At 37.7% G+C, this 20,918-nt stretch overlaps 1 protein-coding gene across 6 annotated transcripts in view; it reads right to left on the minus strand.

Annotated features, from left to right (window-relative positions):
- Positions 1–531: 531 nt before the first annotated feature.
- The window catches only part of ZNF81 (zinc finger protein 81), a 79,234-nt gene continuing 58,847 nt past the window's right edge, over positions 532–20,918 (minus strand). For all 6 annotated transcript variants that reach the window (XM_012477407.2, XM_012477410.2, XM_012477408.2 and 3 more), the window contains exons 4-5: positions 15,604–15,699; positions 532–3,386 (exon numbers count right to left, since the gene is read on the minus strand). In XM_012477407.2, coding sequence (XP_012332830.2) covers positions 1,678–3,386; positions 15,604–15,699 — 1,805 coding nt within the window. In that variant the 3' untranslated portion in view covers positions 532–1,677. The remainder of the gene's footprint in view (positions 3,387–15,603; positions 15,700–20,918) is intronic.

The following is a 20,918-nucleotide window of genomic DNA, read 5'->3' on the forward strand; positions in this document are numbered from 1 at the left end:
ACCATGATTTTATCTTTACCCTGAGGCCATGTTTTATCTTCAGAATATTTTGATTGCTGGAGAGACTAGCGATGTGAAGCTGTTATTTTCCAACCCAGCAATCCTTGGATCCTTGGCTTTTCTGTATGTCTTCTGAATTCTGCTTGCCAATGGATAAGTTATTTCTTTAGTTCATTTCTCTCTTTCTGTATCTTATCATATGCAGCTAAAAGAAGCAAACCGATACTTCCCATATATTGCTGCAAATCTCCTTAGCCAGATCCATAAGTTCATTTGGTCCATTCTCTATCTTCCCACAGAGTATGATGACAATTGCTTTTCTATATTTTTCCCTACTAAATAACATGGGTTGCTATCTATCCAACCTTTGTTAACAGATTTCCTCACTGTTTGTCCAGTTTCTACCTGCGACTCAGACCCAAAGCCAATGCCACATGTCACATTTTGGTCCACTATGCCCCCTCCCCCAATCATATACTTTCAAATATTACTTAGCATTTTCCGTACAACAAACTACCCCCAAAACTTATGTTGATTAAAACTATAATAATTTTATTTATCTCACAATTCTGTAAATTGGCTGGAATAACTGGTATGGCTCTTCTGGGCTAGGCTGGCTCAGCTGGGGCTAGAAGTCTGGGAAAACCTCACTCCCAATTCTGACAATTGGCAGGCTACTTGGTCTAAGGGGCCTCAGCAGGGCTGGCTCACCACTGCTCCATGTGGTGGTTTCTCATCCCCCAGTAGGGCAATTCGAGATTCCTCAGGTTTGCAAAGAGCAGCAAGAGAGGGTAAGCTTCAAGGCAGGCTTTGCACACTTCTCAAGCTTCTTATTGATTCCCTTTGCTAATGTCCATTGGCCAAAGAAAGTCACATGGCCAAGTTCAAAGTCAAGTAGTAGACAAAGAGATGCTACTTGGGATGGGAGGAATCAGTGGCTACTTTGCATTGTATCACAATGAAAGAAAACATGTCATGGATACTATATCATGGAAACCAGTATGAATGATAGGATTGTATTTGTGTGTTCATATAAAATTATATCTGCAGAGGTGTGTATATATAAAACCAAAGTGACTTTTAAATTGTGGATTCACTTGATAGAAATATTCAATAAGAAACATATTTGATAGACATATTCAGTAAGAAACATTTGATGAACATATTCTAAATTTGAAAAAAAATTAATATTCCTCCTGTTATGTACTGTGTTCTGCCACAAACACCCTATAGAACTGACAGTAGGTCTACTCATCAGTTATATTATTTTGCTGCACTACCTTTCATTTTGTTATCGCTTTAAATTGCTTAATATAACACAGTAAACATGACCATCATTTACATAATTTGCACTCTCCTTCCTATGAAGAATTTGGTAACAATTTGACTTATAATACTTTCTATAGGAAGGCTTTTCCTACCACACCAAACCGACGTTTTTCCCAATGACTTCTACTATATTTCATGAGGCTGTGCAAATATAGAAATTCTCCCTCCTTCAGTGCATTCTTAAGAGTGTTTCTTCTGAATAATTTTTTTTCCATCTCAAGTGAGATAGCCTGATGCTTTTTCTTAATCCACATATTCATATAGGATCTGTCTTGGATGAATTGTATAATATATAGTTAGACCTGATTTTTGTGATAAGGCTCTCATTTTCAAGAAACAGGGTTATTTTCACGTATGAATATTGCGATGCATACTGAGAACTGATTTCTGGGTGAAGCCCTTTCCACAGTCACTGCATTTATAGGGTTTATCTCCAGTATGAATTGTTTGATGTTTATTGAAATTTGACCTATCAGTGAAGGCTTTCCCACATTCTGCACATATATATGGTTTCTCCCCTGTGTGAATTCGTTGATGTACTTTGAGATGTGGTTTCTTGGAGAAGGATTTCTCACAGTCAGGACATTTATAAGGCTTCTCTGTAGTATGAATTCTCTGATGTGTAATCAACTCTGACTTCTGGATGAAGGCCCTCCCACAATCAGCACAAACATAGGGTTTCTCTCCAGTATGAATGGTCTGGTGTTTATTGAAATTTGACCTGTCAGTGAAGGCCTTACCACATTCAGCACATATATAAGACTTTTCTCCAGTATGGGACTTCTGGTGAGTATTGAGATTTGACCTGTTGGTGAAAGCCTTCCCACATTCAGTGCATATATAGGGTTTCTCGCCAGTGTGAATTCGCTTATGCATCTGGAGTTGTGACTTAGAAGGGAAAGATTTCCCACAGTCACTGCATTCATAAGGCTTCTCTCCAGTATGAATTCTTTGATGTGCAATCAAGTGTGCCTTCTGGATGAAGGCCTGCCCACACTGAGTACAGATATAAGACCTCTCTCCTGTATGAATTCTCTGATGCATCCTGAGTGTTGATTTTTGGGTAAAGGCTTTCCCACACTCACTGCATTTGTGATGTCTCTCTCCAGTATGAATTTTCTGATGTATATTGAGGGCTGAGTTCAGGGAGAACCCTTTACCACATTCACTGCATTCAAAGAGTTTTTCTCCAGTATGAGTTGTCTGATGCCTGAGTAGAGATGATACCTGGAAAAATGATTTCCCACATTCATTGCATTTAAAAGGTTTCTCTCTAGTATGAGTTTTCTCATGCACAATTAATTCTGAATTCTGGATGAAGGCCTTCCCACATTTAGTACATATGTAGAGTTTTTCATCTCTATGAACTCTCAGATATATACTGAGTAGTGGCTTCTGTGTAAAAACATTTACACATTTGCTAAGCTCATGAGGTTTTTCCACAGTATGAATTCTCTGAGGAGCAAAGAAGTGTGACCTCTGGGTGAAGATCTTCCCAAATTCAGTACATGTGTTTGTTTTCTCTCCAACGGGAAATTTCACATTTTGACTGAGTGAATGTTTGAGGCTGAGGACTTTTCCACATTGACTACGTTCACAGAACTTCACTCCTGCATGTGTACTTTCGTGGTTATTATAAGAAGAGCTTTGGGTGAAAACCTGACCATGCCCAATAGTTTTATCCAGGTTCTTTGCTGCATTGCTTTTATTATGAATATGTAAGTCTAAATTATGCTTAAAACTCTTCCCAAATGAATCACGTTTATGGGGTCTTTTCTGTGAAAGAATGAGATTTGGGCTTGGATGGACAAATTTTCCAATGTCTTTATATTCATAATCCCACTCTGTATTCAATATTTTCTTACTGAGGAAAGTAGTGTGACTCAGAAGTTTGTTTTGTTTTTGCTGACATCTCTTTATCTGTTCAGCATCTTGCCACAATTCTTCTAAAATAGAATACAATGAATCATCTCGTGTATCTTCACCATCCATTTCACTATGAAATGTAGATTTTCCAGAAATTCTTTTCTGGGAAGGCTTAATTCCAAATTTCCCATCTAAAAAGAGAAAGAAAAAGTAAAATTGATACAAACAACAGACCGCAAGAGATTAAAAGTTACACGTAAGCTAATACAAACTGAACACAGTATTACTGAACAGTTTGTATTTACTGAAATCAGTAAATCTAATAAGACAATGATGAAAAGAAATACATATATAGCACTTTTATGTGCCAAACTCTTACATGATACTTACAATATTCCAGGCACTGTTCTAAGAAATATATGCCGTCACACAAAGCTTGACAACAAGGATACAGTCTGAGAGAGCTGTTATTAGGCAATTTCATTCTTGTGCAAACATCACAGAGTGTACAGTACTTATACAAACCCAGATGGTATAACCTACTACACATCTAGGCTACATGGTATAGCCTAGATGTATAGTAGGTACAGGGTTTCTCTCCTGTGTGAATTCGCTTATGCATCTGGAGTTCTGACTTAGAAGGGAAAGATTTCCCACAGTCACTGCATTCATAAGGTGTCTCTCCAGTGTGAATTCTTTGATGTGCAATCAAGTGTGCCTTCTGGATGAAGCTCCTAGGTTACAAATCCATACAGTATGTGACTGTACTGAATCCTGTAGGCAACTATAATACAATAGTAAGTATTTGTGTATTTAAACATATCTAAACATAGAAAAGGGAATGCATTGCACTACAACCCAGCAATGGCCATGATGTAACTTGATGGTAGACATTTTCCAATTTCATTACAATCTTAAGGCACTCAATGTCATTATGTGGTACATGACTGTATGTACTCATTTAATCCTTTCAGAGGTCCTATGAGGTATCTACTATTACTATCTACCTTTTGTAGATAAGAAAAGTGAAGGTCATGACAGTTACATAATTTGCCATAAAACATGGTTATTAAGTGTTGGATCTGGTGTTCAACATAAGCAGTCTAGTTCTATTTTGGTAGGAAGCTTGGCTATTAGGTAGGGTAGACAGAAGATTGACAATACAAGAGTTTTCAGGGGAAAGATCTAGGACAGCCGTGGCTTGGAGTTTAAGTCTTCATTAGCTTTCAATTCTAAATCCTCACTAATCTTGCTTACCAGCAAAAATACAAAATACATATGATAAAAATAATTTATTCATGTCTATGAAAATATTGTAGTCATAGCCATCCTAACCTATACAAACAGTAAATAGATGTCTATACTCCAACTCTCCATCCAAGTGTAATTGTTTTCTTGGACTTGCATTATATATATCTAACAAAAAAATAGCAGAGAAGAGAAGTCATCTGTGGTAGAGACTGAAAGCTATCCACTAGAATCAGTTTCCCTGTTCTTTTGCATTTAGCAGATTAGCATCTGGGCATATGGATGTCCAGTCATAGAGCATTTCTCAGCCTCCTTTGAAATTGGTGTGGCCATGTGACAATGTTCTCAAAAAAAGAATGTGAGAGAAAACTATGCTTCCACTTTCAAACGGGAGCACTGAGACCATCGGCATGTTTTCTCCATATTCGCTTCTACCTTCTTGCTTACTAAAACCTGGAGTTGGCAGAAACACAGATTCAAGCACACAGATGCCACAAAAAACCTGAGATGGTGGAGTAATGTGTGTTGGAAGGAGCTTGGATTCCTGAACAATCATGAGCAATGAGGTTTCCCATAAGAGGGAAATGCAATTATTTACTATTTTAGTCACTGTATTTGTCAATCTATTGCTAGAAATTAGCGTTAGTATAATTCACACATTATTCTTGCCCAGAGTGGGAATTTGGATGTTTCTATTCCTAGTACAGTACATGAGATGTATTAGATTATTGATAAATAATTTTAACCTGAGCAAATTATACCACTGACTTTTTCAGTAAGAGATTTTAGATATTGAGAATGCTCTGAGTCATCAAATTCACTTGTCCCCTTTTAGTTGGTTTGATACTGTACTTCAGACACATGTTCCATCCCAAATCTCATCCTCCTATTCTTAGGTTGCATTTTCATTCTCACACATCTGGCTTTAATTTATTCTGGACATATTAGGGACTGGATCCCTAGGCATGGTTTGAGAAGTGGTTCTGCTTTTCACTTTAATTATAAATCCCTTGCTGTACCAGAAAATTATTTATGACATCACTAGTACCAATGTTCATTGTAAAAAATTTGCTCCTGCAAAAAAAAGCTTCTTTACACCTCTCCTGAACCTCAGATTCTGTGAACTACTAGTACATAAATGAAGAGTCATCAGTCTAGAAAAAAGAGCTGCTCACGCAAGGTTACATTCTACTTGTCACACATAAAGATGCCTCAAAAAAGAGTCCAATTTATTTTCAAATCAAAGGACATGTCCTCTTTCCCCATTAAGCCTGCTTACCATTTTCTTTTATGCCATTAAAAAAGGTATATGTGCTTCAGAAAGCAGTTTAAGAATTTTTTACTTAGAAAATTAATCTAATCATATTGCTAGTAAGATTTTTTCTTCTGAATGTCAAAAGCAGGCACTCTCTATGCTATTCATTTTGCTAATCACTGTAATAGACTTCTAATTATAACAGAAACAATGCATAAGAGGGTAAACTTTTAAATATTTGGTGCCATTGTGTTTACTTTCCAATAACAATCTGTGTTGAATTCCACTCAGTATAATTTTTAAATCCTTCTAAAACACATCAAAATTCTATTCTTGTCCCCCACAAATTCAATTAGTTAATATCAGTAAGTATTTTCTTCGTGCTTAGCATTTGAATAATGAAAATAAGATACAAGGTCTTATTTCAGAATTTAATGATGGCAAAAGCATCTGGGACATGGGGAAAGAGAAATAGGGAAGAGTTATAAATAATGGAGTAATAGGCTGGGCGCAGTGACTCAGGTCTGTAATCCCAGCACTTTGGGAGTCTGAGGCGGGCAGATCATGAGGTCAGGAGATTGAGACCATCCTGGCCAACATGGTGAAACACCGTCTCTACTAAAAATACAAAACTTAGCTGGGTGTAGTGGTGCATGCCTGTAATCCCTGCTACTAGGGAGGCTCAGGCACGAGAATCGCTTCGACCCAGGAAGCGGAGGTTGCATTGAGCCAAGATTGTGCCACTACACTCCAGCCTGGCGACAGAGCAAGACTCTGTCTTTGAAAAAAAAAGGAGTCATGAATCTGAAGTAAGTAAGGACCATTTCATGGAGTAGATGGAAGCCTGAACACAAAAGGAACACGTATATTACCTGGACAGGCAGAGCACAAAATAATAAAAAGCCCAGATACACAGACACGTTTCATATATGGCAGGCATTAAAAACAAGGCAAACAATTTGAAGTAAGCATAGATAAAGTAAGCATAGATAAAGTAAACTGTACAGATAAAATTTTAAACTGGAAATAATGGTAACCTTACAGATAGCACTGAGGGAAAAGTTATTGGTGATGTGTTATATAACATGGAATAACTGTAAGTTTACTTCATGAGGCTAATGTCAAAGATAAATGAAATGTCTTAGGTAATGACATCTATCAGTACCATTTCAAAGATTAACTGGAAACAAGAATGGAATCTGTAGCTTCCATTAGGAACAGAATAATCCAAGCATAAAAAAATACAGATCTGTTTTGGAGTGATGTTACTGGAATTAAGATGAGAGGCTAAGTAGTATTCTTAAAAAAGAAAAAATAGGAATTTCAGAGTGATTAGTAAGAGAAGACAGCTAAGAGCGAAGAAACAAGAAACAGCAGACTCTGAGAAAATTTGGAATGTGAGGATTCCTGATTTGGGTAATGATGATGCCAATTCCTCCCACACTGAGGATGAATAAAGTAGAATATTCAGTGGGAATTGTATAGTATGCAGGTAAATAAGTACTAGAGCACAATTCACAAAGGAGTCATGAATCTGAAGTAAGTAAGGACCATTTCATGGAGTAGATGGAAGCCTGAACACAAAAGGAACACGTATATTACCTGGACAGGCAGAGCACAAAATAATAAAAAGCCCAGATACACAGACACGTTTCATATATGGCAGGCATTAAAAACAAGGCAAACAATTTGAAGTAAGCATAGATAAAGTAAGCATAGATAAAGTTGGCACCTAGTGGTGTCAACATGGAAGTCATCAGAATACAAATAAAAACCTTAAGCATTCCAAATGGAAGACTCCTTTGAGTTAATTACTATTGGAACAGATATCCTGAAGACAGTAAATGGTACCCCTAGCTAGTGCATCTTAGTGGGAAAAAAGCCTCTATGAAAAGTAAATGAGACAATTAGGTACAAATAAAGAAGGAAGAGAAAAAATTGTATGGTTATAAAAGGTAAAATAGGAACAAGCAATTCACAGAAGGGAAACCCAAATGGATAGCAGATACTTGAAAGGTGGGCAAAATAATACAATATCACTTTATATCCATTATATTGGCCACAAGATAAGAAATCTGAACAATGATGGGTGTTGGCACAGATGTGGTAAAAAAGGCATACTTGTAGATTGCACATATATTCCAGTGATCAAGCAATATCAATTCTACGTAAACATCCCTGAGGAATAATCTCACAGGCTCATAAGGTGATATTTATAAGAAATTATTTTTTATTGAGGTATAATTTATATATAGTAAAGTGTAGATATTAACTGTAAAGCTCAATAAATGTATGCAAAACTATATAGTATAGATCTTAGCTGTAAAAGCTGAACTCCAGTACTCATATGTATACACCTATGTAACCAAAACTCAGATGAAAGTAGAAAACACTTTAATTATCCCAGAAAGTTCCCTGGTGACCCTTTTCCATCAATAATTGATTCTCAGAGGTAACCACCATTTTGACTGTAGATTGCCAATCACTTATCATCAATATTATCACAATCACAGATTAGTTTTGCTTGTCCTTGCTTGAACTTTATATAAATTGAATCATGTAGCATTTGCATGTCTGGTTTCTTTTGTTCAATAAATTTTTTGAGGTTTACCCAAGTTCTTGTAACAGTAGTTCATTCTTTTCATTGTTGCGTAGTATCACATGGTAAGAATATAGCATAACACTCATGTATTCTCCTACTAATGGACATTTGAGTGGTTTCAAATTTTTGGCAATTACACTAAAGCTGGTGTGAGCATTCTTGTACATTTCTTTTAGTGAATATATGTGCTCGTTTCTCTTAAATATATGCCGAGGAGTGGCACTACTGGGCCACAGAATTGGTGTACATTTAGTGTTAGTAAGTAATGCCTATCTTCCAAAGTGGTTGAAAGAATTTACACTTCTACCATCAATGAATGTCAATTCCAGTTGCTCTAAGTATTTATCAACATTTAATAATTGTCAGTCTTAAAGTTTAGCCCTTTTTTGTATGTATGTGTGTGTGGGGCTGCCACAATGTGGTTTTAATTAACATTTCTCTGATGAATAATGATTTTTAGCACCTTTTCATATATTTAATGCACATTTGAATATCTCTTGTTTGAAGTGCCTATGTCTTTTACCCATTTTTTTCTCTATTGATTTGTAAGAGTTCTTATATATTCCTAATATAAAGTCATTTGTCAAATATATGTATTGCAAATATCTTCTCCCAGCTTATGGTTTCCATATTCACTTTCTTAATGATATCTTTTGAAGAAGAGTAATTTTTTATTCTAATATAGTTCAATTTACTATCAAATGAGATATGAAGTGTTCTCTCTTTCTTTCCTCCAAAAGAACATGAATAATATTGGTATTATTTCTTCTCTAGATGGCCAGAGTTCACCAATGGTAGCCATGTGGGTTGGGAGCTTTGTTTGTGGATAGGTTTTAAATTATAAGTTCAATTTCTTTAATAGATAAAAATACTACTAAGATTTTGATCCTTTTTCTTGTGGCATTTCTTATAATTTCTGTTTTTCTATGACTGTCCATTTCATTTCGGTTATCAAATTTTGGGGGATAAAGTTGGTTATAGTATCTTCTTAATATCCTTTTAAGGCTTGTAAGATTTGTAATGATGTTTCTTTTCTCATTCATGGCATTGATAATCTGTGTTTTCTCTTTCTTCTCCCTGACTAATCTTGCTAAACTTATCAACTGTATTAATCTTTCAAAGAAGCAAATTTTGGCTTTGTTATTTTTCATTATTGTATGTCCTGATGTGCAAACTTAGATGGCCAATTTTTAATCTTTTTAATTTTCTGGTATATATATATATATATATATATATACATAAAATAAGAAACTTTCATCATAGTGCTTCAGTTTCATCTCACAAATTCTTTTTTTGGAGTTGGAGTCTCACTCTGTTGCCCAGGCTGGAGTGCAGTGGTGCCATCTTGGCTCACTGCAACCTCTGCCTCCCGGATTCAAGTGATTCCCCTGCCTCAGCCTTCTGAATAGCTGGGATTACAGGTACCTGCCACCACGCCCATCTAATTTTTGTATTTTTAGTAGAAATGGAGTTCCCCATGTTGGTCAGGCTGGTCTTGAACTCCTGACCTCAGGTGATCTGCCCACCTCAGCCTCCCCAAAGTGCTGAGATTACAGGCATGAGCCACTGCACCCAGCTCAACAAGTTCTGGTGTGTCATATTTTCACTATCATTTCACTCAATATATTTTCATTGTGATACCTTTTTTGACTTACAGGATATTTGGATGTGTGTTGCAAGCTTAGCTTGACATCTAAAAATCAATAAAATTCACCATATCAGTAGAACAAAACGCATATTTCAATTAATACATAAAGAGCATTTGGCATTTAGAAAATTCAACATCAATTCATGTTTAAGACTCTCATCAAACTAGGAATAGAAAGAAATTGCCACAAATTAATAAAGGGCATCTAAGAAGAATCACAGCTAATACACCTAATGGTGAAAAATGGGAAGTTTTTGCCTTCAGATTGGGAGCAAGATAAAATCAAAATAAAGAGCATATAGACTAAAAAGGAAATGACAGAAAGGTATGATAATGTATGCAGATAGTTTTGCAGTATTTATTCACAAAAAGACCCGCTAGAATTAACAAGCAAAATTTAGCAAAGTATCGGAATACAAGGTCAACGTACAAGGATCAATGGTAAGTGTTCCACTTCCAGTATGGAGAAGTAAGCTTCTAAAAAAGACTCTTCTACAGATAGTAAATATAATCTCTAGAAAAACAAACAAAACTAAACTAAACTAAACTAAAAAATCAAACAAAAGCAGGCATTGTTTGGAGGGGAGTCAAAAGTTAGAGGAAGTGACTAGCATGTAGTGAGTTCCCCCTTTTCTCGGGTTTCTGTTGAGAGTAGCTGTACTCCTAGCAGCAATGTGGAGCAGCTAAAATTCCCATAAAAGCCTGTCATCCTTTTGCAAGAGGAATTAGGGGAAGAAGGCCTGGGTACCCAGGGCCACTAGAGATTAAGGGGTCAACTCAAAAAGAAAGAATAAAAAAAAAGCAAATTCCTAATTCTCTGTATAAAATCTGCCTGTCTCTGGCTGACCCCTCAACCTTGCATGGCTAGAGAAAACTGAAAGCGAGGGCTGAACTGCGACCTGAGTTGCCACTTGCCTTAGGTGACACAGCATTTCCATTGTCAATCTAACCTAGTTAATTGCCTGCTGTGATAAGAACACTGACATTCTTCAGAACAATATAACAGAATACCATGTTACCATAACACTGTTCAGTAGTTAGTTTTAAAAATATGTTTTCCAGGGTTAACAATTTTTTATCTGTCTGGCAGATTATTTCAATATAAACAATTCTATAATACTAGAATTTGAATTAATTTTTGTGATTTTCCCCCCTAATACTGACATCCATTTGTTTCAGCACAATTTGAAAAGATTTCTCCCTTCAAATTATATTAGCACCTTTGTCAAAAATCAGTTGTCTGTATCTTAATGGGCCTATTTTTAGTCTCTCCTTTCTGTTCCATTTATACATTAGTCTGTCTTTACGCCAATACCATACTGTCCAGATTGCTATAGCTTTATAGTAAATCTTAACATTTGGTAGTGTCAATCCTCCATACTTTTTCTTTTTCCTCAAGACTGTGTTTGTCATTCTAGGTCTTTTGCATATCCATATAAATTTTAAAATCTCTTTGTCATTTTCAACCCACCCAAATTACAAATAATTGAATGAACAAGTAGAAGACAAATCAGTAACACATTATTAAAAGACTTTAACAACATGGAACCAACTTGAGTTATAGATTATAGAACACTGCACCCATCAACAGCTGAATATACATTCTTTGCAGGGACACACAAAACATTCCCCTAGATAGACCATATGCTGAAATCATAAAGGGTATGCTCTCAGACCACAACAGGATTAAATTGGACAACATAGAGGAAACAGACAAAATACCTTGAAAAGTACAACTTACTATATCTGGCAAAACATGAAACAAAAAGTCTGAATAGCCCTATGTCTATTTAAAAAATTGGGCTTGCCATTAAATCCTTCCTGTCAAGAAAACTCCAGGTCCATGTACCCCAAAACCTAAAATGCAATAAAAAAAAAAAAAAAAGAAAAAAAAAAAAAAAGAAAGGAAATCTCAAAAAAAAAAAAAAAAAAGAAATCACAATCTCATACAAAGTATTTCAGAAAATAGAGAAGAGAACACTTCATAATTCATTTTAGTAGCCAGTATAACCATAATATCAAAACATGACAAAGACATTGAAAGAAAAGAAATCCATAAACCAAATCACTCGTGAAAAATAAAAACTTTTAAGCCAAATATCAGTAAGTAGAATCCAAAAATATATAATAAAGCTAATGCATTGTAATCAACTAGTATTTATCTCAGAAATGCAAGGTTAATTCAACACTTAAAAATTAATGAATTCACCATAGTAACAGAACAAAAATGCTCATATAATATCACTCTAATAGATGCAGAAAAAGCACCTGACAAAATTCAACACTCAATCATGATTTAAAAAAAAAAACCTCTGAAACAAGGTAGGATTAGAAAGGAACTTACACAACCTGTTAAAGGGTAGGTACAGAAAACCTACAGCTAGTTATCTAACTTAATGGTGAAAGACTAAATTTTTTACCCACAATATCAGAACCAAGGCAAACATGCCCACACTCACCCCTTCCATTCAACATTGAACTGAAAGTCTTAGATATTAAAATAAGGAAAATAAATTAAAAGTATGAACTTGGAAAGGAAAATGTAAAAGTGTCCCTATTTTTAGGAGATAATGATTACTTATATGGAAAACCCTGAGGAACTTACAAGAAAACTAATAGGTAGATTTAACAGTGCCTCAGGATACAGTTAATGCACAAAAGTCAATCACTAGCGACTTATACTAGCAATAAACAATCTAAAAATAAAATTTAAAAAACTTTATATTAGCAATGAAAATTAAAAACTAAAACTAAAACAACACCATGTAAAACAGGATCAAAAATATCAAGTACTTAAGGATAAACTTAAGGAAGGATTCCTATGACCTCTATGTTGAAAACAATACACTTCTGCTAAATGGAATTAAAGATCTAAATAATTGCAGAAATATACCACGTTCATGGGTTAGAAGGCTCAATATTGTTAAGATGTCAGTTCTCCTAAAATTGATCTACAGAGTCAACTGAACTCCAAACAAAATCCTAGTAGGCTTTTTTGTAAAAATTACAAACTGACTATAAAATGTATATAAAAATGCAAATGACCTAGAAGAGCAAAGTAATTTTTAAAAAGCAAAGTTGAAGGACTTATACTATCTGATTGAAGATTTACTGTAAAAACTATGGTGATAAAGATAGTATGGGTTTGCTAAAAGGATAATGTATTAACTATATTTTCTTATTTTCTGTATCCTTGATATTCTGGCATCTGGGGCTTAACTGATCCTGGAGAGACTGCCCCTCCCAGAGATAGCTAATTCTACAGATTAGGAAATGACTTGACCTTGAAGATGCCTTTCATATGCAAACCAGCCAACACATAGCCCAAAGCCACAACTACATCTTTTATTGAGCTCTCACAGGTTGAGCCACTATCCCCCTGCTCTAATCACCCCAGGGACAGGTACCAAGCAACTAGGGACAGTCCCTATACCCTACAGCCCAGTGGAATTATTCAAACTAGCCCATTTTAAATCTGCCTAGCGTGTTGACCCTGCCTAGTTTATTCCTTCCCACAAAACCTAAATAAAGGTTCTGGCCCATGCTTTCCCCTATCTCCTTCTAGGTCCTAACTGACATTGGTGCTTCCACATGTGTGGTATGTGTGGCCCTGCATGGTGTGGTATGCCCTTGCCTCTTGGGAACTGTAAAAAACTATCTTTCCAATGGTAGTTGTCTGCTGATCTGTTGGCTTCATCATACCTAAATAATAATAAAACCTATATTTTAAAGCAGACAGACAAATAGACTAATTGAACAGAAAAAAGAGACCTGATACAGGCTCATACACATAAAGTCAACTGATTTTGATAAACATATCAAGGAAATTCAACAGGAAAAAGAAAACCTTTTCAACAAATGTTTCTGGAACACTTAGACATCAGTATTGAAAAATGAATCATAGTTCTAACTGAAAAAGTTAAAATGATAAAACTTATAGAAGAAAGTATGAGAAAATCTTTGTGCCTTGTGATAGGCAAAGATTTCTTAAACAGATCACAAAAGGTACTAACGGTAAAACAGATGATAAATTGGACTTCATCGAAATTAAAATGTTTGCTCTTTGATGGGCACCAACAAGAAAATGAAATTTCAAGGCACAGATTGGAACAAAATATTAGCAATACATGTTTCTGGCAAGGGAGTTGTATCCAGTAAATATTATTAAAACTCACTAATAAGAAGACAAACAACCAAATAAAAAATGAGAAAGATATCTGAGTAGGTATTTCACACCAAAAATGTACAAATGGTCAATAAACACATAAAAAGATGCTTAAGATCATCATTATTCTCATAAGAGAAATGCAACTTGAAATCATAACATCCATTACGATAGCAAAAATAAAAGAGTTTGATGATAACAAGTGTTGACAAGGATGTGGAGCAACAGGAATCCTTATGTATTGCTACTGGGAATGTAAAATGGTACAGCCAATTTGGAAGACAGTTTGGCAATTTCTTATAAAGGTAAGTATACACTGATTATATGACCTAGCAGTTCCAATCTTAGGTATTTACCCAAGAAAAAGGTAAACATATGTTCACACAGAGACATACCAGAATGTTCATTGCAGCTTCATTCACAATAACCAAATATTAACCACCTATCCATCAATAGGTGTAGAGATTAACAAATAGTAATATATTCATTCCATGAAATATTGTTCGTCATTCAAAAGGAATAAACCAGAGATATACTTAATAACATGGATGAATTGCAAATGATTATGGTGAGCAAATGAAGCCAGATCCAAAAGAGTATGTAAGGTTTTATTCCATTTATATAAAACCCTAATAAAGACAAATCTAATCCAGAGTGACAAAAAGCATGTCAGTGGTTGCCTGGGGCTGTGTGTACTGACTACAAGGGGCATGAGGAAGCATTCTGTGTGAAGGAATGTTATATATCACGATAGGGGTGGTGGTTATACTGGCGTATACCCTTATCAAAACTTATCAAACTGCCCACTTAAAATACACTTCATTCCGTACACATTTTATGAAAATCCATTAATCAAATGGATTTTAAAAGAAGAAATGCTAAGTGACAGTGACCATAAAGTCAGATTATGGGAGAGAGGCACGAGGCCATGGGAAGGTGGAGAGGAGTGAGGAATCTGAAGGTGATACTTACAAAGGCAATGGGAGGTGAGGCTTGTTGTAGAAGACTTTGTTGGTACCTTAGAGTGAGAAGATGAGAACGAAAGAAAGAATAAAGTACAAGAGTGCTAGGAAGAACAGAAGCGAGGCAACCAACTGATTTTCAAAAAGTCAAATCCAGTAAAACTGAAATGTATGTGATAAGAATCTAAGACTCTGGGGTGTGGTTTAAGGAATTATGCATAAAAATGGGATGGAAGGAAAGAATATCCAAGGAAGCAAGACCTCTAGTGAGGAAGCCTGGCATATGATCCAGAGTATAGGAATTGAGGCAATTCTCCTGGAAGAAAGCCAAACAAAGAAGACAGGTGGTAACAGTAAGAGATATAAAGGGAGAGAACAATTTGGCACCCGAGAGGCCAATGCTACCTATCCTCAAGCAATTTCTAAAGTTGCCAACCTTTAAGCAATAACAGCAGTTTAAAGGTATCAGTCTTCCTTAGGAAAAAAAATTACTTCATGTCCCCATCTGCCTGAGTCACATCCACTCACCTGAACAGCTGTGATGTGGAGTTTCCCCTTCCAATGTCCATGGCCCCTCTCCTTGCTCCAACTTGAAGATGACCTCTGGTTTGGGAATTTCGAACCCTGTTAACAGGACATGATAGAGAATTGGGTCCAGCAAATTGCTTTCCATTTGCTCTTTGGAGAAGTAAGCACATTTCATTAGGAACTGAGTAATAATCACAGCAGTGAAAAGGGACTGAAGAATCTCAGACAAATCAAGGGAGACACCTCCACACAATTCAGATGTCCCAGATAGCTCAGTGGTGGTGATGGGAAACACCCTCAACGAGGCTCTGTATTGGTGTCCTAAGGCTGCCATGACACAGTACCAAAACCTAGTGGCTTACAACAACAGAAATGTATTGTCTCTTATGTCTAGAGGTTAGAAATCAAGGTGCCAGCAGGGTCATGCTCTCCCTGATGGATCTAGGAGAGAACCCTTTCTAGCATCTTCTAGCTTCTAGTGTTTTCTGGCACTCTTTGGCATTCCTTGGCTTTTGAATACATCACTTCATTGACATGGCTGTCTTCTACCTGGGTATCTTCTCATCGTCTTCCCTCTATGCATGCTTGTAGCAGTAATAACCCAATTTCTGCCTTCATCTTCATATGGTGTTCTCCCTGTGCACATCTCTGTGTTCAACTTTCCCCTTTTTAAAAGGACATCAATTAGATTAGATTGGGGCCCACCCTAATGACCTCACTTTAACTTAATTACCTCTGTAAAGACTATTTCCAAATACGGCCATGTTCTGAAGTATTGAGGAGTAGGATTTCCACATAGCTTTTGGGGAAGACAAAATTGTACCCATAAATGTCTGCCCTCTAGTCTCCAAAAATTCATGTCCTTCTCACATACAAAATACATTCACCCCATCCCAACATCCTCCAAAGCCTTAATCATTCCAACATCAACTCTTAAGTCAAAAATCACATCTCGACATTATCAACTAAAAGTCTCAAATCTCATCATCTAATTCATCCAAATCAGTTATGGATGAGACAGGGAATAATTCATCCTGGGGAAAAATTCCTCTCTATCTGTGAACCTATGAAACCAGACCACAAGTTATCTGCTTCCAAAATACAATGGTGGGGCAGGCATAGGATAGATATTCGCATTCCAAAAGGGAGAAACCGGAATGAAAAAGGAGATCATGGGTCCCAAGTCTGAAACCTAGCAGGGAAAATTTGATTAGATTCTAAGTCTTGTGAATAATCTCCTGGGCTCCATGATCTGTCTGCTGAGCCCACTGGGTGGCAGGCAGCCCTGGGCCAGGAATGGCACCCCTCACTATTACCCCTAATGGTCCACTAGCAAAATATTTGCTACTTGTCTCTGTGACCTTATGCTCTGCTGTTCTAGAGGCCTTAACTCCAAAGGGAGAAATGCTTCCACCAGGAGACACACAATAATTCCACAGAACTAGAAGTTAAAACTCCCACCCAACCACTTTGGGTCCCTCATGCCCCTGAATCAACTGGCAAACAAGGGAGCTATGGTTTTGGCTGGAGTAACTGATCAAGATTACCAAGGGCAAATCTTTGCATTGCCCAATTTTAGTAAGATTCCTGTTAATCAGTTTAGCTAGAATCCCCTAACCTCAATATCCAATCACCCTCAATATCTGATCAAATTCTTATCCTCTAATATCCCCCGCATAATATTTGATCACCCTCGCCTGCCTTCAGCAAGAATCTTGTTAGGTCAGTTTAGTAACAATCCCCCTTTTCCCCTGATGTTTCCTCTTAGTCATTTTCTATCTACTGGCCCCACTGTGCTCCTGGGTTATATTTATAAATCCCTACTTGCCCGTGTTGTATTTGCAACTGAGCCCAGTTCTATACCGAGATAGCTTTTCCCCTATCGTAATAGTTCTGAATAAAATCTATTTTCACTGCTTTAACTACTGGCCAGTGGTTTTCTTTGACAGTTTTGGTGTCACAACTCTGATAAGATCCACAACTCGGGTAAGATCAGATTGATCACTGGACCCCAGACTTCTCACCTCTCAAGTATGCACCTTTGAACTTTGTCTTCACTCCTGACTGATTGGGGACCCATTGATGAGTCTGACTCCTGAGCCAGTCCTCTGGGTGACAGTCCACTGAAGCAAAGTAAGGACAGATTTTGATTCTTTTTTTTTTTTTTGAGACAGAGTCTCGCTCTGTCACTCAGGCTGGAGTGCAGTGGTACCATCTCGGCTCACTGCAACTTTCGCCTCCTGGGTTCAAGTGATTCTCATGCTAGAAGATAGGCTAGAGTTTCAGGTAAGCAGCTGTTTATAAGAAGCTAAGTTAGAGTCCCATGCAAGGAAAGGCTGGGTTAGTTTCCTAGGCTTCTCTGTTTGTAAGAGGCTGGGTTCTGTAAGGAACAGAAGCTGGGTCACAGTCCCAAGTTTCTCTATTTATAAGCATAAAAGTACTATTAGTTAAAAAACATGGGAACTTCTCAGTCTACCAAAACACTCCTTTTTGAACCCCTGCTGGCTATATGCTCCACCAACTCTACCTGTTTCCTGTTGTGTTGGCATGATTTTACTAAGGATAATTTGGAACTTCAAGGACTTCCTTGGGAAACTTTACCTCTCCCCAAACAGTCTCCTCCAAGACCTCTCCCTTCCCATTGCTTCTGCTCCTCCTTCTTCCTTTTGCCACCTTTGATCTTCCCTTTAGGCTCTCTTGATATAAACAGCCCTTCAATCAATTCCCAGGCTTGAGCCTTTTTGCAGACTCAGACCCAGAACCTCATGAATGAAGGGGAAACCAGGTTTCCTTAGGGAAAGACTCTGGTACACTGCCAAAAACTTACACTCTTAAATCTTTCTCCTAGTGTTCCCCAAAGGGACCTGTGGCCTTTTATCAAGATAACTATGTATTGGGAAAAAGGAATAATTAGACATTTTGGGGATTACTGGACACTGGCTCTGAACTGCCACTAATTCCAGGAGACCACAAACACCACTATGGTCCACCAGTAGTAGGAGCTTACGGAAGTGTAGTGGTTAATGGAGTTTTAGTTGAGGTCCATCTCACAGTGCGTCCAGTGGGTCCCCGAACCTATCCTGTGGTTATTTCCCCAGTTTCTGAATATATAATTGGAAGGAACACATTCAGCAACTGGCAGAATCCCCACATTCATTCTCTGACCTGTGGAATGAGGGCTACTGTGGTGGGGAAGGCCAAGTGGAAGTCACTGAAGCTGCCTCTACCTAGGAAAATAGTAAACCAAAAGCAATACTGCATTCCTGGAGGGACTGTGGAAATCAGTGCTACCATCAGGGATATGAGGGATGCAGGGATGGTGATTCCCACTACATCCTCATTCACCTTGCCTATTTGACCTGTGCAGAAAACAGATGAATTTTGAAGAATAACAGTAGATTACGGTAAACATCACCAAGTGGTGACTCTAATTACACTTGCTCTTCGAGATGTGGTTTCATTGCTTGAGCAAATTAACACATTCATTCCCTGGTACCCAGTATGCAGCTATTGATCTAACAAATGGGGTGTGTGTGTGTGTGTGTGTGTGTGTGTGTGTGTGTGAGATACTTGTTAGTAAAGACTGCTAGAAGCAGTTTGTTTTCAGCTGGCAAAGCCAGCTATACACCTGTACTTTCCTACCTCAGGGGTATATCAAGTCTCCAGACTTATGTAATCATTTAGTCTGCAGGCATCTTGATAACCTTTCCCTTCCACAAGATATCACACTGGTTTATAACATTAATGAGATAATGCTGATTGGACCTAGTGAGCAAGAATCAGCAACTGCACTAGACTTATGGGTAAGATATTTACATATCAGAGAGTGGGAAATAAATCTGAAAAAAATTTAAGGGCCTTACACCTCAGGGAAATTTCTAGAGGTCCAATGGTTCTAGAGGTCCAATGGTATAGAGCATGTCCAGACATCCCTTCTATGGCAAAGCACAAGTTATTGTACCTGGCCCCTCCTATAAGTGAAAAAAAAAAAAAAAAAGGCACAATGCCTACTGGACCTCTTTGGATTTCGGGAGGTAACACATTCCTCATGTGGGTAATGCTACTCTGGCTCATTTACCAAGTTATCCAAAAAGTAGCTAGTTTTCAGTGGGGCCCAGAACAAGAGAAGACTCTACAACAGATCCAGGCTGCTGTGCAAGCTACTCTGCCACCTGGGTCATATGATCCAGCAGATCCAATGGTGCTTGAAGTGACAGTGCAGATAGGGATGCTGTTTGGAGCCTCTGACAATCCCCTATGGGTGAATTGCAGTGCAGATCTTTAGGATTTGGAAGCGAAGTCCTGCCATACTCTAGTAGTAGTTAACTACTCTCCTTTCAAGAAATACTTTTTGGCTTGCTATTGGGCCAGAATTTACTCACCCACTGAATTTAAGCATATAAGTTAGTGGAGAAGAAACTGAACAAGGATTCCCTCAGTAACAGCAAGTGAATATGGAACAGCCCAGTGCTGAACCTTTGACCCACAGTGGAGGTGGTGGAAATGTGGCATAGAGAAGACCCACTCCCCACTGTTGCTCACAGCACCCAAGTCCTTCTGATTGAAGCCTAGTCTGATGATGGTATGAGGCCAGAAGCAGGCTCTGGTGCACTGGGCCTGGGTGTTATTGGGATCATGTTGCTTGAGAATGTAGCCCAAAGTGGTAGTAAACTCCATCTAAGGCTAAATACCTGCACAAAATTGATAGTCAACAAGAACCATAAGGGAAAGTTAAAAAGAGCTTTGAAGAGAAAGTTCAAGAGCATGTGAAACTGTTAAAAAGTGTGATATGGTTTGGATCTGTGTCCCCTATAAATCTCATGTCAAATTGTAATCCCCAATGTTGGAGATGGGGCCTGGTGGGAAGTGACTGGATCATGGGGATTTCTCATGAATAGTTTAGCACCATCCCTTTGGTGCTGTTCTCATGATAGTGAGTGAGTTCTCATGAGATCTGGTTGTTTAAAGGTGTGCAGCTTTTCTCCCTGCTCACTCTTGCTCTTGCTCCCACCATGTAATATGCTTGCTTCCTCTTTGCCTTCCGCCATGATTGGAAGCTTCCTGAGGCCTCCCCAGAAGCAGGAGCCACTATGCTTCCTTTACAGCTTGCAGAACCATGAGGCAATTAAATCTCTTTTATTTATAAACTACCCAGTCTCAGGTATTTGTTTATAGCAATGTGAGAACTAGTGGACTAATAAACGGTATAACCTCAGATCAGACATGACAACCCTGCAACCTTGACCCTGCCCCCTCTGCCCTGAAAACAAAGAGATGGCCTTGTTCCCTGAAACTAAGGAGGCAATGGGTCCCCC

Source organism: Aotus nancymaae, unplaced genomic scaffold, assembly GCF_030222135.1.
Source record: "Aotus nancymaae isolate 86718 unplaced genomic scaffold, 86718_ANA_hifiasm-v0.15.2.pri h1tg000058l, whole genome shotgun sequence".
Classification (NCBI taxonomy): Eukaryota; Metazoa; Chordata; class Mammalia; order Primates; family Aotidae; genus Aotus; species Aotus nancymaae.